Source organism: Rhinopithecus bieti, unplaced genomic scaffold (genome assembly GCF_001698545.2).
Source record: "Rhinopithecus bieti isolate Rb0 unplaced genomic scaffold, ASM169854v2 scaffold_78620, whole genome shotgun sequence".
In the NCBI taxonomy this organism is placed as follows: domain Eukaryota; kingdom Metazoa; phylum Chordata; class Mammalia; order Primates; family Cercopithecidae; genus Rhinopithecus; species Rhinopithecus bieti.
The window spans coordinates 1166948-1190154 of NW_016829908.1; the positions used below are offsets into that span (position 1 = coordinate 1166948).

General features: G+C 38.6%; 1 protein-coding gene across 11 annotated transcripts; it reads right to left on the reverse strand.

The window, feature by feature from the left end:
• Window positions 1-392: 392 nt before the first annotated feature.
• On the reverse strand, window positions 393-23164 carry EXTL2 (exostosin like glycosyltransferase 2). Of its 11 annotated transcripts, none has more exons than XM_017865163.1 (8): window positions 21787-22433; window positions 16443-16501; window positions 15690-15765; window positions 14407-14540; window positions 4800-5227; window positions 4114-4184; window positions 1706-1763; window positions 393-1586 (listed from the first exon to the last, which is right to left on the reverse strand). In XM_017865163.1, exons 4-8 carry the CDS (start codon window positions 14430-14432, stop codon window positions 1552-1554), a joined length of 618 nt encoding a protein of 205 aa, XP_017720652.1. In that variant the 5' UTR covers window positions 14433-14540; window positions 15690-15765; window positions 16443-16501; window positions 21787-22433; the 3' UTR covers window positions 393-1551. The 11 variants fall into 11 exon arrangements, with proteins under 11 accessions (XP_017720652.1, XP_017720647.1, XP_017720642.1 ...); XM_017865154.1 differs by adding an exon at window positions 22490-23164 and having other exon boundaries at window positions 1275-1763; window positions 21787-21942; XM_017865158.1 differs by having other exon boundaries at window positions 393-1763; window positions 4114-4181.
• Window positions 23165-23207: the final 43 nt, after the last annotated feature.

Sequence of the window (23207 nt, forward strand, 5' to 3'; positions counted from 1 at the left end):
TAGTATCCAGAAGATAACCAGTGCTCTAACAATAAAGATCTTTTGGTGCAAAGGGTTTTAACTTCTGCCAGTTCTTACTCATTTTTTTCAGAAGGTTTTTTTTCATTTCTTAAACAACACATACATTACGTAAAATATAAGAATTAATGTACATTCTCAAGGTCAGATTCAGTGACAAAATGCACTACCTGAATCTAGTAACACATTTACTCTTTGCTGCATATAAGTTGCATATAAGAAATACAGGGTATATTGTCTTGTGATCCATGCAGTAAATGTTCACAAAATCAAGCAAACAACTAGACGTTCTTCAGCTACTAAAATTAACTGTCCCAGTCACAAAATACTCCACAAAATAAAAGCACTNAATAAAGATCTTTTGGTGCAAAGGGTTTTAACTTCTGCCAGTTCTTACTCATTTTTTTCAGAAGGTTTTTTTTCATTTCTTAAACAACACATACATTACGTAAAATATAAGAATTAATGTACATTCTCAAGGTCAGATTCAGTGACAAAATGCACTACCTGAATCTAGTAACACATTTACTCTTTGCTGCATATAAGTTGCATATAAGAAATACAGGGTATATTGTCTTGTGATCCATGCAGTAAATGTTCACAAAAATCAAGCAAACAACTAGACGTTCTTCAGCTACTAAAATTAACTGTCCCAGTCACAAAATACTCCACAAAAATAAAAGCACTCATGGTTACATCAAAACCATGCTGGACTGAGTTTGTCCTGGAAGAGCTGGTTGGCAGGGCCACAACGAAAGCACTGGCAGCTGCAAATTTTCCTCCTCATATGTGACTGAGACTATTCTCTTCTCACATGGCTTTACCCCATACCACAGGCTTTTGCTGAAGAGGCATTTCAGGCTTCAAATTAAAACAATCGACCTTTAGTGAAAAAGCAGAGAAATGCCTCTCTTGAGTTTCTGATCCTAGAAACAGCTTGCTATAGGTCCTTAAGGCAAATGCCAGGAGTCAAAGAAACTGTAGAACAGTCTCAGGATGTAAACAATAAAATCACTGACCAAGGAGTTATATCCCTGGATGAAAACTCTTCATCCAAGACCTAACTGGATAAGACCAACTTCTTGGCTTTCAAAAGTAGTGTGAATTTTATATCCTAGAAGCACTGCACTTTTTTTTCTATTGTAGAGACTTCTGGAGTAGATAAAAGTTCATGATGTTGCTTAAAAAAATACATAGCATGGAGAAGCTACTCAAATGCCAAGCAGTTTTCAGGTTTGTTTTTGTTTGTTTTACTTTTATATTTTTCTTTTGTAGTTGGCATATGGAAAACCAAACTGGGAAATCATAATGTTGGAGTATTTTAAGGGCATGCTATCATAGATATTAACAAGCTTATTTATACAATAAGACCTCTGCAGAGCATGCTCAGCTCGATGCCACATTCCAGAATAGCCACTGTTGGTTTCTTTTTCCAGATTGTCCATGTTTACAGGCTTCACAAATATCCCTGAAGTCTTCCCAATATGCTTGGCAATGATAAAATTCATGGCAATATCATCACAGTTTTGAGTATCATCTATCAAAGCATGGACAGCTGCAGGTTGCCTCTGAAAGAATTCAAGATATTTGCTATTGAAGAATGAGGCTCCAATCAGCACCATAGAGTACTGGTCACCATTTCCAGACCCTGGTGCTTGCATTTCAAAACTTCCATAACTGTAGATACCTGATAAAGTAGAGACGTGCTTTCTAGGAACAAATCCTACAATTTGATCAGGAAATTGCTGAAAAGAGGGAAAAAGAACAATTAATTGTCACATATTTTTAGAGAAGACATAGTCAAAAAGGCAATGATTTATTACAGAGAGAATGAAACTGATTTGTCAACTCTTCCTTATTCCTAGTTTCCACATTTTAGTTTTATTTAACTCCAGGTAACTTCATAAATCTGTGTTCTGATATGTTTACAGGTCAAATTGCATCACAACCCAAATATCTCTGAAAACAAAATTCAACCCTTACAAATGTTCTCCTAATTCAAACATTATCTGATATGAACAAATTCCAGTCACCAAAGAGTCCAATTCTTCAAAATCTGCTGCGAGAAAAGTTGACTGCCTGAATGCTATCTATTGTAGGAGATAAGAGATAATGGGATCATTTTGAAAATGTGTTCTAATCTCTTAGGAGTATATAAAATTATGGACCTACATGTGTGATTATCTCTTTTTCATGTTGATTTCGATGTTCATAAAACTTACTGTTGATTTTAAACAATGTTATATTTTATCATATTTCAGCTTGGGTATTTCCTTTTTCAAAAAAATGAGATAATATAAATAAATGTTTATATTTATCTATATAAAATAAATGTTTATATTATATATTGGAGAGAGATGCATCAGAATCTTTGATGAAAGGATAGATGGTAGATGAGCGTGACTAAAAATAAAACAACAATCAGCAAACAAAAGAAAAAGAGAAAAGCATGTGAAAGAGGTAAGAACTTATAGGGTTGAAAGTTTCATTCACTATGATAAATAATTTGAATTTCATTCATTTATTGAACAGATGCAGAACTAGGGACGCACACACACACACAAGCAAATGAGGCTGAGTTAAATCCTATTTCAAAGCACTTACAGTCTAGAGAGGGTAGAGGGGTATGATACAGATATGCAAACAAGGAATTACAATACTGTGACAAAGTTGTTAAGTGCAGCTGGGTAAATCCGATGGGAACATTGAGGGTAGAATGACAACTGTGTTGCTGGGAGGCAAAGGGGAAGGTCAGGGGATCGGGGATAAAGGCTAGGAGGCTTCAGAGAAGATGTGCTATTTACACAATCTAGGAGAATGAAAGAAATTTCACAGTTGGCTAGAGGGGGAAAAGGGAAAACACTAAAAGCGGAGGTAATGGGCAAATACAAAGACATAGACGAATGTCTACTCTAATCTTGCTTGCTTATACACAAACCTCAGATCATTACACTATGCAGGGTTTGGGTTGGACTGAATTTAAGTTGGTCAATGGATTGAAATTGTTTTTGATATTTTTATAAATAAAACCTGAAATCATATTTAGATATCTTTAATTTACAGTTTACTCAGATGGTTCCAATTAACCACAGTCCCCATATTCTGCCTCCATTTTTACATTTTGGGCAAATTGATTTTTAAGCGTCAATAGAAATCTCATAGTTGAAGTATTACATTAGAACTTTTTTCCCAAGAAGCTTTCATTTACAGCGCTGGAAAGAAAAAAAAAAACTTGATATGGAAAAAATTTCAATTTGTTGATCAGCACACTAGGCATTAAAAACTGAAGTTTTAAAAATGCTGATATCTGTTGAGTATTGTGATCACTTACCATTAATATCTAATGCTATTATATCCCAAGAAGCTAATTTTTTAAAAAGTTACCATGGTGTAAATGAGATCATTTACTGGGTAGCACAGTGTTTAATTATTTGACACGGCTTCCAAGTACGTCTATGCAGTTCTGGTTTCAGGTAATGGTAGTGCAACTTGTAAAAGTTAGCTATTACTAACACATATTCAATAGGAGAGAGCTGCTTTTATAGGATACTGAACAATTTATGCCTGCTTATGCAAGCTAGTATTTAGGGAAAAACAAAACAAAACAAAACAAATCCCTCCTACCACAATGGTACATGTAAAATTACTACTGCAAAATTTCTAAACAATGCTCTCAGAACCAGGATTAAATTTTGTGGAGGTAACAAATACTTCCTTTTACAAAAAGTTACATACAATATTAATATAGAAATATACTTATCATTTGAGACACATGTCTGTGGTCTGGGCAAAATATCTCCTCATTCCAGCTTTTGCTGGACCACATCATTTCCCCATTGTTCTCTGGAAGGCAGTTCTAGCTCTTTTCCCCAGTACACCAAAATATAAATTAAATCTAGATAAAAGATACCATAACTTTCAGGTTGGCTGAACTAAGCTCAGGAAATCTTGATTAGCCTATAACAAATTCATCCATCTTTTAGATAAATATTATCTAAAATATTTTAGGTAACTTCTATATTAACCATGTTACCCTGGTTAAGTACTAGTCAAGATCTTATAAAGACGGTTTCATAAAGGAGACAGCAACATTACCTGCCAAACTGAGAAAGCAAAAACAAGGTCTGGGGTGCTGATGAGTGTGTCATCATCTACCATCAACACTGCTAAAATGAAAGGACAAAAATTTAAGTTGAATAATTTGGAAATGAAAACAAAAGTAGCAAAATACGATAGTGTCTATATACATCATTCATATGAAGTCTTTTCTGACCCAATAAGTAAATAAGCAATGTATTCTTGGGGAGATTTGTCCAGTAGAAAAAAAATTTTGGTATCAAAACTGATTGTATAATTGCCTAAAGGGAAAATAATCAAGTAGTTATCATCCATCATCCTAGAAACTATTGGGCCTATAAATAAATAAAGTCAAGATTCTTTTAAGCAAATTGCAACCTCATGAAACTGTCAGGAATGGGAGGAAAAGAGGAGTGGCAAAAAAATATATTAAGCATAAGCTAAATGGCATCTTACTATCAACTGTAATGCAATAATATGTAATTATAGCATATCCTTTATTACAATATTAACCTCTTTGCCAGGAAACCACTTCTTGACATCTTGGAAATTGTCCCTCAAGCTTTCCAAAGTGCTTTCTTAGGACTAACTTCCTTCATTTTTCTCCGGACAGTTAAGACAAGCAGAAGGCCAGAAATTCACATGCCCATCCCAGCTCTGGATAGCGGCAGCCCTTCCAGGCTGAGAACTCCACTGCAACTCACCATTGGTTTCCAGTTCAGGAAAGACCTGGAGTCGATTTCTCATCCTGTTTGCTGTCTGTTGTTTGAAGATCACAGGGATAGGGTGGGGCCCTAGAGAATTCCATAATTCATCTGGTGCCTTCTCTCCAATATTGTTCCATACCACAATCACTTTGTGCAGATTTGGTACAGCCTGATAATGATTTAAAAGTTTCAATAAAAGATCTGTTCTGTTGTACGTCTGCATTATGAGAGTAAAGGAGTCCATGGTGGACTTGCCCTGGGATTTTATTTCCCTACGCAACATGAGCATCTTGTCTTCTTTGACACTGGGAAGTAAGGCAGTCAAAGCACCAGCTACCAGTAATAATACGAGGATGACCACCAAAGAGAATCGAAGCACTCGTATCCCCATTACTCTCCCAGGAAGTTTGCAGATGTGGCAACACCTAGAGTAGAAATGGAAACAACAGACAAATGTTAGCATTCTTACTAGTCCCTGTGTTTTCATGTTTTTTTCCAATGAGGAAAGATATCAATATTACTTTAGTTGATTCAAATTCTGTTCTCCCTTCCTCCTCATTAAGGTAATTTAGCCTAAGAGATTTTTAAAAACCAGTTTAATAGTTCCTCCCTTCTTGCCCTGCTTGTTATGCAGTTGCAGATAAAAGATGTTATACATATGAAATTGGAAAAATTAAGCATTTAAAAATTTGCCATCATTTTATCACTAAATCTCCAGAACTGAGATTATTTTTCAACTGGAATTTTATTTCCCTTAGTAATATATTAATTTCAAATCTACACTTCTGTAGTAGCAGACTTTTTCTCAAACAAAATCATACAGGCCATAATACATGAGGCAGCAAACAATTATGGTAGGTTTATTACTTATTAGGCCCTGTACTATGTGCTTCATCTACCACAGTATGTACTTATTCATTCAACAGTTAGTTACTAAGCACTTACTTTGTGCCGCCACTGTTCCAGGTTCTGTGGATACAGCAATTAATGACATAGAAAAGGTGTCTGCTGTTAGTAGCAGAGGAGATGATAGGGAGAAACAGATAACACGATAAACAAATTCAAAAGATAATCTGGGGTAGTGGGTATGAAGAGAATCTGTTTATAAAGAGACTAGATCAGAATAAGCAAGGGCTAGATTATGTGGGACCTCTGACCCTCATTAAAGAGTCTGGATTTTACTCTACGCCAGATGAGAAGCCATTGGAGGGTTTTTGGATCTAATTTATGATTTATTATTATGATTCCCATTTAATAGTTTAGATGCTTACAGAGATCAAATGACCTTCCCAAGATTACCAAGTAATTTCAGTACTAGTGCTAGGATTTCGAACAGGAAAATCTGCCCCCAGAGCCCAGGCTGTTCATGGGCTTGGGGGTGTATTGCCTGGCTTTACATCCAGGTTGAACTGAGGCACAGTCTTTGAGCTTCCACAACTCCCTTTCTCACAGTACAAATCATAAGGTATTATCAGCTATGTACTCTCCCATCTTCCTTATTGTACCTAAAGGGTCTTCCAGAGATAGCCATAGAACAGTAGTGAACAAATGGATAAGTACAGTCTAGCTATCCACTGTCAAAAACTTTTGTGTAATCAAATCCCTCACTTATATGAGAAAAGGTTAAATCTCACAGTTTTATAGATGCCTAAAACTCTTATTCCCTGGATTCCAATAACATTTCATTTCCATGCTTGCTGACTCCTACTGTAGTACTGTTGGCTTTTAATTATTTCTGTTTTTCAGTCTTCTGCTATTTCTGCATCTGATTCCAGGCTACTTACTCTTCCACAGGCTACCAGAAACATTTTAGGTATGGTCCTTGTTTTGTACTTTGGCAACTGAGTCTTCAAGCCATTTCAGCCTATCATGGATCTATTTTACTACTCTATTCAAGGGCAAAGCCAGAAGTGAGGAAAATGAACTATTCAAAGAAATTTACTGATGAAAGACCGGAAATAAAAACCAATCAGGAGTTTCTAAACAACATATTTAAAACATCTTTAAGAAAAAAATAGATCTCTGAGAAAGAATAGATGAGATGTTATTCTTGGCGATCTTAATTAACCCATAGTCTATCCCTTTTCATCCCCACTTCTAGTACAATTTCTCTTCTTAGGCTATATGATAAACAGTTCCTCTCATCTATTGCTTAATACTGACAGATGTAAGACAGCTGGAAAAGACTTCTCACTGCTAACCACAGCTGAAGTATACTAACTGCAAAGAGCTGCTGTCACTCTTCTTCTTGGTATAACACTGCCTCTGTACATTTTATTTTTGGTACTCCCCCCTTCTTGGAAAAGTGAACTGTATATATACTTACACAGTAATATCTAAGCTCTTGATTTCATGTCCCATGGCTAAAGTTAGGCAACTGAAGCTAGGCCATCATTCCATAGGCAATCCTAAGACTGTAGTCTACATTTAGTTTGGAATAGAATAGAATAGTTTTGGAATATTCTGTTCCAAACTAAATCTCATTTTACTTTCCTAATGATACCTATTCAACATTTTCTTTTTCACTGAGGAGACTTGGCAGTGGTTGGGTTAGTGACCATTATATTCCTGTAAGCTTGTTTCATGTTGTGAGGTGCATTTCATAATTGTAGAAAGTTTCCTCTCTATAGTTCAAGGACATAGAGAGATCATATATGCCACGTCTTTAACATCTTCCTTTGAAGTTTATGAGAATGGGGAATAGAGAATTGCAAGAAGGACAAGGGCATACTCTCCATGACGGGACAGCATGCTCAGGCATGTGCAAGCAAAGGAAGAGTTTGTTCACAAGGACGAGGAGAAGATCATTGCCATTCAGCAGCTCTCACTTTTCAACAGTCCAGATTTGAAAAGTAATGTCACCTTTAGAGTAAGCTTTTGAGAGTGCTTTCAAGGGTATCTCTCCTGGACTTTCTCTGCAGCTTGTTATATTAAAAAGAGCAATTTTGTGTTTCTGCTTCTATCATGGGCTCACTCTTAAGGTATAAATAAAATAAATTATTTTCAAGGTAACCTCAGCTTTTCTATGATTATTTTACAAGGATAGTAACTGAAAGCTTTAGTGTACTATATTTTCATTTTATGTACGCTCTTACTAAAACAACATGTACCATTAATGTGGTCAAAGACAAATCATTATGGATTAATAACCTTGGTTCAAAGTCCTTGAAAATCCTTTTAATACTGTATGAAAAGTAGGTACCATAACACATATTTTCAGTTCTACATAAAAATGACCAGTTATAAGAACTGAGAGTAAAGAGTCACTTTGACAACTGTATTACAGTATACCATGATTAAGATCTCTATATTCATTTTCTGCAGCTGACTAGGAATAGCATATTTTAAAACTTACATAGAAGTGTTTCTGATTTCTAGACACTATCTAGCAGTTTTAATCTAGAAAAAGTAATAAGATTAATTACTATAGCTTACTATAAATATACACTGTTGAAGACACTCATGAGTGACTGCTTCCCTCTCATGTATTCTTTCAAGTAGGAGTTTATCCCCTGTCTCCGTCATAGACAGTTCTTTCCAGATAGCTTCTAATCACCCAATTTTACCTGTATCAGAAAGGTTTCAGGAGATATGAATCATTTATGTCTTTAGAAACATAGTGTAAATATTTCATGTGGTATTTATTAAATAATGCAGCCCAATAAAATTATGTAAATTGTTTTAGTTTGCATAGTAAAGCGCGAAGAGCAAGGATGTTACAGACTGTAGTGCAAGTGGCACACTGCACTTGAAGAACAGCTGAGATCTAGAACTTCACTGTAGGCCCATTAGAAACAGCTTCAGTACAATTTGGAGAATAATGACGACTTTTTGGCTACACGGATTTCACAGATTTTAGCGTTCTTCTGTTCTTTTAGAGAAAGAACCTATCATCTAATTTGCAGCTTTGAGCTCTGAATGAGAGATATGAGAAAAAACACATCTGGATGACCTAGATCGTACTTGGGAAGAACTAAGAACTAAACATCAGCACCTCTCAGTTCTCTTGCCCTCAATTCCTAAACTTTCCCTTTAGGTTTTGGTTTTTCCTTTTTTATGTCTGTATATATATGCTGACACCCTGCCTCATTCCAAAAAGGATCTGACAGCTCTTAGTCTATTCCCTTTCTGTCCTTCTCCCATCCCCATGACTACAGTAAATATAACTTAAAACGAAAATCCTTCCTCTTCTCCTTATCAACTAAGAAAATTCAAGATTTCCCCCAATGATATTTTCTGCACGTTAATTCATTAGTTCTTTATAGGTAGAGAACACATCCTTTTAGTTATTTTGATACATTGTTACCTAGCGTCTTCTACACCAGAGGTCTCCAATCCCCAGGCTACACACCACTACTGGTCCGCAGCCTGTTAGGAAATTGGCGGCACAGCAGGAGGTGAGCAATGGGTAAGCAAGCATTACCATTTGAGCTCCACCTCCCACCAGATCGGCATTAGATTCTCACAGGAGTGCAAACCCTATTGTGAACTGTGCATGTGTGGGATCTAGGCTGCATGCTTCTTATGAGAATTTAATGCTTGATGATCTGAAGTGGAACAGTTTATCCCAAAACCATTCCCCACCACCTGTCCATGGAAAAATTGTCTTCCACAAAACAGGTCCCTGGTGTCAGAAAGGTTGGGGACCGCTGTTGGGGATACAAAGGGTTTTCAACCAGGGATGATTTTGTCTTCCAGGGGATATTTGGCAAAGTCTGGTCACAACTGGAGGGGAGATACTATTGTTATCTAGTGGGTAGATGTTGGAGATGCTGCTAAATATCCTACGATGCATAGGACAGCCCCCCAAGGCAAAGAATTATCTGACCTAACATGGCAACAATGCCAAGGCTGAGAAACCCTGATCTACATATAGGTTGTCTAATAAAACACACTTAAATATCATGAGGAGGACTACTAGAGAGGTGGCTTCTGAAAATCCTACTGCTTTTAGTTATACTCAAACAATAAAGGGCAAAGCCCTGTCTCTAAAACTGCCCCAGTAGGCCAAGCATGATGGCTCACATCTGTAATCCCAGCACTTATGGGGGCAAAGGCAGGATACTGCCTGAGCCCCAGAGCTTGAGACCAGCCTAGGCAATGTCTTGAGACCCCATCCCTACAAATAAATTAAAAAATCAGTCATTGGTAGTGGTGCATGCATATAGTCCCAGCTACTCAGGAGGCTGAGGCAGGAGGATAGCTGGAGCCAAGAGGTTGAGGTTGCTGCAGTGAGCTGCGATTGCACCACTTCACTCCTGCCTGGGGGACAGAGTGAGACCCCACCTCATAAAAAAACAAAAAACAAAAAAACACAACAAACCAACTAAAAAATACTGTCCCAATAATTACATAATTATATGACTTATTGCACAAACACAGAAACTCCGAGAGCTGAAAGGGACTTCAGAGCCCTGCTTAACCAGTTTCCTTGTTTCACAGATAAAGAACTCAAGGTCCAGGGATAAGGAACTTGCCCAAGGTCATGCAGTTGCATGTGGCTAATCAGCAGCAGAACCAGGGGAAGACTCTAAACCTCCTGATGGCACAGTCCACAACTCTTTCCACTATGTTATGGTAAATTCTGCATGGATGTGTCAAAAAATTAATAAGCAAGATTGTCACTAAGGTACCTGCAAGATAATATAAAAATTTATACTTGTTATGTTGGAGTTTTTTTTAGTAGCTTTAAGGAGAGATCACATACCCATTTACATTTACCCATTTAAAGTATACAGTTCAGTAGCTTTTAATATAATCACAGAGTTTTGCAACCATCACCACAATTTAATTTTAAAACATTTTCAACGCCCCAGAAAGAAACCCCAGACCCATTAGCAGTCACTCACCATTTTCACTTCCGTTAACCCCTGACCTCCATCCCAGCCCCAGAAAACTACTAATTTACTTTCTGTCTCAGTGAATTTGCCCATTCTGGGTATTTCATATGAATGGAATTATAGAATATATGACCATTGTATCTGGCTTCTTTCACTTAGCATAATGTTTTTGAGGTTCATCCATGCTGTATATATCATGAGGCATATATCAGTACCTCATTTTTTTTGTTGCCAAGTAACATTCCATTCTATTGGATAGACCATATTTTCTTCATTCATCAGTTAATGGATGTTTGAATTGTTTCCACATATTGGCCATTATGAATAATGCTGCTAGGAACATCCATGTACAAGTTTTTGTGTGAACATATGGTTTCATTCCTCTTAGGTGCTTACCTAAGAGTAGAATTGCTGGGTCATTATGTCAGTAATATTTAAATATCTGAAAACTGAAGTAGCTTTTGAAAGAGCATTATTTGAAATTATGAGTAATTTTCTTAAATGTGGACATAGAATAAGAAAGTAAATAATACATAGTCTATTAAATAACAGTACAAATTCTGTCAAGGATGTCTTTAAATGGACCAGGCAATTTGAATTTCCAAAGATGTGCTATAGAGTTCCTTACTACATAATCTATCAAAGTTCCCTAGAAGAAACACTGTTGAAGGATTCTTTTCTCAAGGCTAGTTCCTTCAGACTGGAAAGCAATAATTATCCAGAGAGAAGCTGAAAACAAATATGCCAGCGCACAGCATGAACGAAGATTATGTTCTCTGACTCATAAGGTAGAAAAGCAATGAGCAATGTGGTGCTGTACAATGAGAAGCTGTCATTTTTATTTGGATGCCACAGATGGTAGAAGAAAGATAACTGTTCTGCCATTTCACTATATTTGCCTCATACTGTCCAGATTGTTTCTCCTCTGGCTCATCTTCCAGAATATTTACTTGCCTATAAACTGATGAATATAGAATATAGATGCTCAGAAAAGGGGCCTCAGCTGCCAAGAGATAAAATCATTCCAAGGTGGAATACAGAGGCCAATGCAGAACCTGGGTTGATGCATGTAAGAGGATGCAAGAAGAAAGTTGGAAGAGACAGCTCTACAAACAATGACCAGTTTCTGACCAGGTTTACGGCATGCAGATAACCAACACTGTTTAAACTGAGGCAAAGGGGCATGTGGTGCCATATTCCAAAAAGACATTTCCCCTCAATGGTACCCACATACAGTGAACCGATCCACGACTCCGTGTATTGGTACATGCTATTTTCTCTACTTCAAAGTCCTTCTCTCTCTCTGTCTCACAAACTCCTATTCCCCACCCCTCAAATCTCTTTCAAATATCATGTCTCCTGTAAATGTTTCCCTCACCACACTCCACACTGAGTATTTCAGTGAACTCTGATCACTGTGTTTCTAGTTCTTGTTTTCAGGTATTTCAACTATTGACTGTTCTTTATCTGTTTTTTTTTTTCCGGTCTTAACGCATCTTGAGGGAAGTTTCTGTCATTCTTTACAATCCAGAACAGTGTCTGGCCCATTTTTTGACTAAGTGCTCACAACACAATAGTTGAATTAAATGAGGGAATTTATGTCTAAATTGTCCAAAATGTCAATGAATGCCTGAAACATTAACAGAATAAACTCAGATTAAACACAAATTAAGGACCAATTAAGACTAGACAGTACCAAAGCAACTGTTTCCTACATAGAAGAGCTGGGTCATCACCCATCTGGTGACTAGAAGAGCATGTCATGAAATGTGACCTCAAACACAGACCACACAGGCACCCTTTCTACGTGCAGTTCTGTGGCTAAGTCACTTGATAAACAAAAGATGTCTCAGATTTCTGATTTTTTTCACAATTTTTCAAAGATATTCTGCATTAAAATATATTTGAACATCCCTGTTTCTATGAAAGCTCTTGGTGAATGAGCTGATTTGCCTTGGTGGAAAAGCATCATCTGATGAATAATATCATCATTGTGAATTTCCCCAAGGAAGTTTAGCAGGTCATGATAACCAGAAGCTATATTACTTAATCCAGCAGGCAGCATACATGATTTAAGCACACAGAAAATGTCTTACTTGGTTGAGAAAAGAAAATTTAGTTTGGGTTCAGAAAGTGACAAAAACTACAGACTTCATGACAATTGGCAGAAAAAGAAAATTAAGTCAGAACACCACACAACTCAATCAATATTGCCCATGGTAAGCTTCTTCCATTAAAATTATAAGCAGCATAAACTAGAATTTATTTCATTGCAAAATACAAAATGCCAGAAATGGTACATGAAAGGTCACTTTTCTTCACAAGTCTTTTCCAGGTGCTATACAAGATTCTGGGAAGAGTTTCTGATGTAAGGTTTTTATCTACATTCAGGAAAGTCATTCTTTTCATTGTTGTTTTAGAAATGTCATACAGCTTTTCTCATTTTCTACCAATTCATGCTTTTCTTCCTAAATGATTTCCCCTCCCTTTTTCCTAAGGAGCTCTTCTATTCTTACAAGGTTCTTCTTAACTCCTGTTACTTTTTTCACAAGTCTAAAACAAAATAATTTAAATTAGTTTGTGTTAATAATAAAGATAGTAGTAAAGGCAGGAATAGGAATAGATTTATAATAATAAAAGAGTCCATGTAGTGTCACAGATTCATCTTGTGATCTTGTGTTTATGGCCAATTCCAGTGATATGAATGGATCACTTAGATGACTACAATCTGAATCAACTGTGTTACAGACTAGTTATTAGGGTGGAAGTGATCTATCTTTTCTATTGACAATAGAACTGGCTATACATATATATGATTGTTGATAGCCAATTTAAACCTTGTTATTTAGAAGGCCCACTCCTGCCCTTATTACACTTGTTATACTACAGTTCTGAAACAGATTGCTAAAAGATTGAGAAGTAGCTACACGAACTTCAATATCTTAAATAGAATGATGTTGCTGCAATAGGTCATTTAGCACTGCAAGCTGTGAGGAAAGCATCTCTGTGCTGATTACATTAAATATCAAGTCTTCCTTCTGGCAACCAGGTTGAGTAAGCCACTTCTTAACAGGCAAATCAGGCTAGAATGAACAAGGGCAGCACTGAAAACAGGATATCAGACACTAAGTACCTGTGTTTCTATTTCCCTCCTCAATCCTAAGCTCCTATGCACTGCAAAAGCTGCTCATCCGTCCTAGCATTTTCTAGTTTTCCTCTTCCCCTTTCCTATACAAAGGATCTTATTCCTTCTCAACAATGCTTCAGGCAGTTATTATCAATGAACTAGAGTTTGCTTTGTTATCACTTATTTACAGGGAAATAACATAAATATTATGCATAAAGTTGTTTTAAAGCACCGCTTGCTTCCTTCAATCCAGCTATTTGCTACTGAGGTAGACAATGAGGCCCTTTCTACTTTCAAACTGTGCAGGTCTGAATTATGCTAGATAAAAGTTCTTTCTAGCTTTGCACCTATCTCCTGGAATAGTCAATTAATTATAGCTATTGATGATGATGATGATGATGATGATGATGTTTGGAGATAACCAATTCCATGGACATATATTAGGGCAGGAGTAAGAGTGGCCTTATTCCTAAGAAGAACATATCCATGACTCATAGGATCCAAGGAGTCAATGCATCCTAAGAGGAAAGCCTAGAAATAGAAAAGCATTTTTAGCTCAGTACAGTGCCATGCAAAATTAGTTCTAGAAATGGGTCAAAAAGAAACCAAGTACATCTACAAATAATTGTACTTTTACCGTTCCAGGATACTGGAGATTTTCATTTGAATCTCTGCTTTGCCAGGCAACAGATCCCTGTTCTGTTCTATAGAACCCTTTCTCTTTTATCCAATATTGGTTTTCAGCCACAAACTCACTTTCCAAAATCACTTCTGTAAGAGAAATGGATTTCATACAGATGAATTATGGCTTATAAATATTTTTAGGTATCGAACCTAAGATGGAAGCAATGCCACTTCATGTGAGCTTTCTTACTTTATTAGGGGAAGGTCAAAATATCTAGCAAATATTTATAGGTATTTACCATGTGCCCAGCACTATAAGTGCTAGGGATGGTAGTGAGCAAGTAGAACCAATTCCTGCCCTCACAGAGCTGAGCATTACTAATGAAAGTTGTCAGAGCTCTCCCTGCTTCACGTTATAGATTACCTCAAATTGGTGTTTGAAATTTTGCAGACAGGACATCTGAGATTGAGAATATAGTATTAAATGATTTTTCCTGAGCCACAGAAAGAGTGGCAAGTCTAAATCAAACTCTCGACTCTCTCACTTGAGCCACATGGTATTTTCTGTCTTCTGAATAGTCTCTATCACCAGCTTTGTTCTGGTCTACAAGAATATTCAACTCTATAGGTACTGACTTCAGTTTGTAACCTGGACTACTATTTCAACGGACTTAAGAGAGGTCTCTCAGTATTTTCTAAGATTTTGGCTTAACTAAGAACTATTGTTTCCAAAGAAATAAAACCAACTCTAGAGGAAATAATTTTTCTCAAAGTACTGGTATTTCACCCATGTTCATTGTGGCCTTATTTGCAAAAGCCAAAAGGCAGAAGCCACCTAAAGGTCAAGTGACAGATGAACAAATAATACATTCAGAAAACGTGACACATAGGTATAAAAGAGTATTATTATTCTGTTTTTACAAATTAGGGAATTCTGATACATGCCACAACATAGATGAATCTTGAAGACATTATGTTAATTGAAATAAGCAGTCACAAAAAGACAAATACTGTATGATTCCATTTATTATGAAGTACATAGGAAAGTCAAATTTATAGAAACAGAAAGAATGGCAGTTACCAGGGGCTGGGAGTAGGAAGAAATGGACAGTTGTTTTTCAGTGGGTATAAAGCTTCAGTTTTGCAAGACGAAAAAGTTCCAGAGATCAGTTGCACAACAATGTGAAAACAGTTAACACTACTGAACTATATACTTAAAACCCGTTAAGATGATAAATTTTATGTTATATGTATTTTACAACAATTAAACAAAAGCCAAAAAATATTGGTACCTACCTCATTGTGTTGAAGTTTAATTTAAAAAAAAATTCCTTATGTCTTCAGTGATTGATAGAAGCAGGCTCTCTGGTCACTATTAAGATAAATCAAAGAATTTTCTGTGATGTTTCTGTCAGAGGAAATTAAAACAAAACAAAACAAAACAAAAAACAGTGCTTTCAATGCCATTGTCCATAAGACTTGAGTTATTTCAGAAATTAAAATTTGTTATTCTGTCTTCCAAAAATTATATTTAGGCAGTTAGGTAGATGATGACTTCCAGTGAGGTTGGTGCTATATTTTGGTTTTCATCTTTCTATTGAGGGTTGCATTAGTCTGTTTTCACACTGTTACAAAGAAATACCCCAGCCTGGGTAATTTATAAAGGAAAGAGATTTAATTGACTCACAGTTCCACATGGCTATGGAGGCCTCTTATGATCACCATGGAAGGTGAAGCAGGTACCTTCTTTACAAGGGGGCAGGAGAGAGTGAGTAAGCACAGGAAAAAACTGCCATCATTAGATCTTGTGAGAACTCATTCACTATCACAAGAACAGCATGGGAGAAACTGCCCCCATCATCTAATCACTTCCCACTGGGTCCCTCACACAACAAGTGGGGATTATGGGGATTACAATTCAAAATGAGATTTGGGTGGGGACACAGCCAAACCATATCATTCTACCCCAGCCCTTCCTAAATTTCATTTCAAAACACAATCATGCCTTCCCAATAGTCCCCCAAAGTCTTAACTCATTCCAGCACTAACCCAAAAGTCCAAGTCCAAAGTCTCTTTGGAGGCAAGGCAAGTCCCTTCTGCTTAGGAGCCTGTAAAATCAAAAGCAAGTTAGTTCCTTCAAAGATACAGTGGGGGTACAGGCACTGGAAAAATACTCCCATTCCAAATGGGAGAAATAGGCCAAAAAAAGGGGAGGGGCTATAGGTCCCATGCAAGTCCAAAATCCAGTGGGGTGGTCATTAAATCTTAAGGTTCTTAAATAATCTCCTTTGACTCTGTGTCTCACATCTAGAGCATGCTGATGCAAGAGGTGGGCTCTCAGGGCCTTGGGAAACTCTACTCCTGTGGCCTTTCAGGGTACAGCCCCCTTCCTGGCTGCTTCCATGGTCTGGCATTTGAGTGTCTGTGGCTTTTCCAGGCACACAGTACAAGCTGTCTGTGATCTACCATTCTGGGGTCTGGAAGATGGTGGCCCTGTTCTCACAGCTCTACTAGGCAATGCTCCAGTGGGGACTTTATGTGGGGGCTCCAACCCCACATTTCCCTTCCACACTACCCTAGCAGAGGTTCTCCATGAGGGCTCTACCCCAGCAGCAAACTTCTGCCTGGACATCCAGGCATTTCCATACGTCCTCTGAAATGTAGGCAGAGGTTCCTAAACCTTAATTCTTGACTTCTGTGCACTCACAGGCTCAACACCTGCCAAGGTGTTGTATAAGCTGCCAAGGCTTGGGGCTTGCACCCTCTGAAGCAATGTCCTGAGCTGTATGTTGGCCCCTTTCAGCCACGGCTGAGACGCAGGGCACCAAGTCCCAAGGCTGCACAGAGCAGGAGTAGGGCCCTGGGCCCAGCCCATGAAACCATTTTTCCCTCCTACACCTCTGGGTCTGTGATGGGAGAAGTTACTGTGAAGGTCTCTGACATGCTCTGGAGACATTTTCCCCATTGTCTTGGTGATTAACTTTAGGCTCCTTGTTACTTATGCAAATTTCTGCAGCTGGTTTGAATTCCACCCCAGAAAATGGGTTTTTCTTTTCTATCATATAGTCAGGTTGCAAATTTTCCTAACTTTTATGCTCTGCTTCCCTTTTAAACATAAGTTCCAAATTCAGATCATCTCTCTCAAGTTCAAAGTTCCACAGATCTCTAGGGCAGGAGCAAAATGCCACCAGCCTGTCTGCTAAAGCATAACAAGAGTGACCTTTGCTCCAGTTCCCAATAAGTTCCTCATCTCCATCTGAGACCACATCAGCCTGGACTTCATTGTCCATATCACTATTAGCATTTTGGTCAAAACCATTCAACAAGTCTCTAGGAAGTTCCAAACTTTCCCACATCTTCCTGTCTTCTGAGCTCTCCAAACTTTTCCATCCTCTACCCGTTACCCAATTCCAAAGTATCGTCCATATTTTGGGGTATTTTTATAGCAATGCCCTACTCTCTGCAGTACCAATTTAATTCACCAGGTAAAAAACTATGAGCTGCTGAGGTACTTGCTGAAAGAAAAGGGAATACAGAATGGGTAGGAGAAGGTAGTGATGAATACCAGCTATGACCACATGACCAGCTGCAGAAACTAGGACTGTAACTGTCATGAGTTTTCCTCCTTATTTTGTTAAGAATATGTTTATGAATGTATACACTTGTACTAAGAATATATCTTTATTTCCCCTCTTTTTCCTGTATCATGTGACATTTATTGACATCATATCAGCATTTAAGTGTTGCTAACTTTATGTAATAGCATTTAGGTTAAGGCTTAGTATGCTTCTGGTTGTATAAAGGATAGCTGTATTATAGGTGTAATTATGACTCTATTATTGTTTTTATGTAACCATGTAAGGGTTCACCTTGCCTGCTGCCTAGACAGAACAAATTTATCAAGACAGGGGAAATGCAAAAGAGAAAGAGTAATCTATGCAGAGCCCGTTGTGCAGGAGACCAGAGTTTTAGTGTTACTCAAATCAGCCTCCTGAAAAACTCAGGGATCAGAGTTTTTAAGGATAATCTGTTGGGTAGGGGGGGTCAGTGAGTTGGGAGTGCTGATTGGTTGACTCATGGATGAAATCTTACGGAGCTGAAGCTGTCCTTTTATGCTGAGTCAGCTCCAGGGTGGGGGCCACGGAACTGATTGGCAGGTCCAGGTGGGGCCATCCAGTTATCAGAAATTCAAAAACGTGAAAAGACATCTCAAAAGGCCAATCTTAGGTTCACAATAGTGATGTTATATTCAAGAGTAACTGGAAAAGTTGCAAATCTTATGACCTCTGGAATAATGGCTGGTAATATTTAGAATTCCAGCCCCTCTCATCCTAACTTGGTGCCTGGTAGCCTTTCAATCATTTCACAAGAACAGTTTAGCTTTGGGGAAGGGCTATTATTTAAACTACAAACTAAATTCCTTCCCAAGGCTAGTTTGGCTTATGTTCAGGAATGGACAAGGACAATTTAGAGGTTACGAGCAAGATGGAGTTGGTTAGGTTTGATATCTTTCACTGTCATAATTTCCTCAGTTACAATTTTTGCAAAGGCAGTTTCATTTATTTGGAGATTAGGTATGATTTTGAGAAATGTGCATGGGTTCAAGTTGACAAGGGATGGACTTGTGAAGGTTAGTATTGTCAACTTCATTGAATTAAAAGATGCAAAGTATTGTTTATAGGTGTATTTGGGTGTTTCTTGGTGTTGCCAGCAGAGATTAACATTTGAGTCGGTGGATTAGGAGAGGAAGACCCACTCTCAGGAAGACCCACTTACAATGTGGGTGGGCACCATCCAATCGACTGCCAGCATGGCTAGGAAAAGCAGGCAAAAGAAGGCAGGAGAAGCTGACTTGCTGAGTTTTTGGGCTTCATCCTTCTCCTGTACTGGATGCTTCTTGCCCTCGAACATCAGACTCCAAGTTTTTTGACTTTTGGACTATTGGACTTACACAAGTCATTTGTCAGGGGCTCTCAGGCCTTTGGCCACAGACTGAAGACTGCACTGTCGGCTTTCCTACCTTTGAGGTTTTGGGACTCTGATTGAGCCACTACTGGGTTTCTTGCTCCTCAGCTTGCAGATGGCCTATTGTAGGACTTCATGTTGTGATCGTTTGAGTAGTTCTTTTTAATAAACTCACTTTCATATACACATCTATCCTATTAGTTCTGTCCCTCTAGAGAACCCTAGTATAAGGATCTGGAAGCAAAATAAATGCACACGATCCCAACTATCTAACGTTACACATTTGAAACCAGAGGATGTATGCCATGGAGCAAAACATCTGAACATGTTAGCAATTTGCACTTGTATCCAATTTCTAGATTTATATGAATTTGTATTCTTATGTACCTTTACAACTCCTTTCTTCACCAACAGTTCCCAGGGCACTCAATTTGAAGCATCTAAAAGGGTCAAACAGGGTTGCAGACAAATGCCAGGGTTGATTACTGAGGAATGATAGATAGCATCTTTCCTATTCCTTGCTGACCATTGCCCAAAAGGAGCTGGAACCATGACTGAGATGAGCTTCTGCCCCTTAATTCCCTCTGTTGTCATTTCTCAGAATCCTTAATCACATGTCTGAGCAGCTGGGGTTTTTCCACCCATAGAGTCTGCATAGCTAACCCAATGCAATTAGTTGGTAGGAGATGATATAAAAACGTATTTAAAAGTTCAGGGTAGAAATCCATTTTTTAGTTTAAAAACATTCAATAGTATATGTATGTTACGATCTTATAAACCTATTTAATCTTGTAACATACAAAGGAATTAAGAATTCTGATTGGTGACTTGCAAGATACTGACCATTTGAACAGAGTGGAAGAATCATTTTTGATTTTCCAATACAACATATTGAAAGGGCAAAAGGAATGGCTTGGTATATATAGAAAGACTTAGTGATAGCTGTCCCTCCACACTGCTCCAAGAACATCCCTTGTGTAAATTTTAAACATCACAGAGTTCTAAAATACTGGACTGATTTGCCTGTTACAACCCCCCTCTCTTCATAACTTCTCTCCATAAAATTCCTCCAGAGAAAGAACTTTCAATTTATCTGACTTTGTATCCCCAGTGCCCAGCACGGAGCATGGCACACAGAAGACATTCATTAAATGACTGTTGAATGAGTGAAAGAAACAAATTTGATATGACAACAAAGATAGGTTAACATATATGGGACAAACATTATTTCACAATGACAAAAGAAGTGAGAGACAGCCTAACGTTTTTCACTCATAGAACTTTTCCTGATTTAAATAGTGTCCACCCACACTTTCATATTGCAAATAAAATGTCTTTAGTTTTAAATTTGGTCATTATGCTCTTCAAGACTGGAAGATGTGAAGACATCACTGTCACTTTTTGAAAGGAGAAGGTCCTCATGGAAATACCTATCATATATCTCTGGGGTGGGGAGTGGGGAATTGGGAGTCTCTGGAAACTGATGTAACTGAAATTAAACTTCAATTTCTCGTATCTGTTTCAAAACTATTTGAAAACGGGTAATGTAGGTTTCTCCATAAACCAGTTAAGCAATTTCTGATTTGTAGCAATACAGTATAAAATATAGGACTTATTTTCAAAGGCAGAATACAAAAAAGTTCAAAATGCAGCTGACCTTGATGAGTTAGGATTATGCTGGAAATCAGTTGCTAAAATTTAATTACTTCTATTACTTCCTGCTCCTTACCCCAAGTTAAAGCATATTGAATAAGGGCGTTTTAGAGAAAAATCCAATTACCATAGAATTATTTATCTTTAAACTATCTAGTTTGCACCTAATTAATTTTTCCTCAGCAGTGCAGTAGAGTAAAATTCACGGTCTACTGCTAATACAAAAACTTTCTTCCAAAAAAAGAGTAAATGCTACTAATTTTAAATATTTCTACATTNATTACTTCTATTACTTCCTGCTCCTTACCCCAAGTTAAAGCATATTGAATAAGGGCGTTTTAGAGAAAAATCCAATTACCATAGAATTATTTATCTTTAAACTATCTAGTTTGCACCTAATTAATTTTCCTCAGCAGTGCAGTAGAGTAAAATTCACGGTCTACTGCTAATACAAAAACTTTCTTCCAAAAAAAGAGTAAATGCTACTAATTTTAAATATTTCTACATTTAAATTAAAAGAATGAAATATATGCTAACAAAGGCAAAGACAAAATATTCTTCCCAGAACTTACTTCTGAAACCTAGCTGTTTTTACACAGCAGTTTTAATTAACATATTTCAAAATTGTAGAATAAGTACATATTTTCAAAAACAAAACCACAAAATTACTAACCCATACACACACACAAAGTTTCAAGAACGAGAGCAAAACATGCATATATCCTCACTGCCAAAAAAAAAACATTAACACGAGCATTTTGCTGTGTCTCCTTACCTCGAGTGCAGTAGATTGCAGTAAGGCCAGCCGATTTATTTCCTTCCAGCTCGGTTATCACAAAACGGAAGGGGCGTATCGTTCGCTCATTTTGTTTTTTTTTTTCCTAAACCAAGCAGCGTGCATCTATCCTTCCCCATTCGCTGGATTAACAACCTAGAAAAAGCGCCGCCCGCAAAGTGAGCGCCTGGAGCAGGGGACAGTCCCCGAGTGGCCGCCCCTCCCTTTCGGTGACGCTCCACTTCCTGTTAGCCTAAAAGGCATTCCCAAGAAGCTCGGTTTTGTAGTTTCCAGCCCACCTCCGAAAGCCAATCCTTTCCCCCATTTCTTCTCCAAGGTAACAACTTTTAATCATTCACGTGACGGACTACCCGCCCTCAGCCAAACAACTTCCCGGAAAGGCGCCCGAAGGAGCGTTCCCATCCACCGCGGGTGCCCTGGAAAGGCCAGCGGGGCTCTCCTCCTCGCGCTCCGCACGCCCTCGCATCCCACCGAGGCGCCAGCTTCTGCCTGCACGTTGCTGAAACTGGGCCTGGAAGTTCTGACAAGAATTAGAGCGGCGGCCGTTGCCCCGAGGATGACCTGGAAGCGAAAGGGACCTGCACGAATTCTAGAGTTTCGGGTTTCCGTGGGTTGAGATTTTACGGGAAACAATGCATTAACCAAATCTAAAAATAAAACAAACACGTCTGGTACGACCTACCATTAAACAGCTTCTTTTCTATAACACGTTTAACAGCCTTTGTTTTTAAATACATTGATTGATGCCAGGAGTGGTGGCGCGCGCCTGGGGTCTCAGCTACTCCCGAGGCTGAGGAGGACCACCTGCGCCCGGGAGTTCCAGGCTGTAGTGAGCCTTGGTCCTGCCATTGTGCTCCAGCCTGGGTGACAGGGAGAGACCTTGTCTCTTAAAAAAATAAGGAAAGAAAGAAAAACATTGATTGCCTCCTGCGTGGCAGTCCAGAAGGGTCAAGCGCTGTCTTCGGGGTGGCGTGGAATGGATTCCTAAGATTTGGGCGCCCACAGAGTTAACGCAGCAAAACGATCACTTGTGTGTCCTGCGGACTGGCGGCAATAGAACACGTGGCTGCCTAGACTCTTAATCACTGATAACTACTACACCAGGATTTAATGCCAGTTGGGAGGAAATGGCGAAAGGGCAGGCGCTGGAGCCCATGCATCCGGGAACACTGGTAGTAGGCGGTCGGGTGGGCGTGAGCGGGCTCTCCATCTCCTGACAGCCCAGTCTGCAGGTCGCCACCTCAGGATTTTCCTCCTGAGTCCGGGTGGCAGGACTCCACCCCAGGTCAGCCCCGCACACCCCCTCGTAGTTGCCACCTCCTGGCGTTCCTCCAACAGCTCCAGCACCGTTCCCACCCTGCCCCCGCAGCAAGCCCCGCCCTCCGCCGCGCAGGCCCCGC

Excerpts from the sequence above, each read along its gene's own strand:
- EXTL2 (XM_017865153.1), bottom strand. The coding sequence starts at position 14,432 with ATGAAAATCTCCAGTATCCTGGAACG. Across the intron at positions 4,185-4,799 it reads TCCTGAACTGGAAACCAATG|CAGTGTTGATGGTAGATGAT; the intron begins GTGAGTTGCAGT and ends CTTTCATTTTAG. Across the intron at positions 1,764-4,113 it reads TTGCTTTCTCAGTTTGGCAG|CAATTTCCTGATCAAATTGT; the intron begins GTAATGTTGCTG and ends CCCTCTTTTCAG.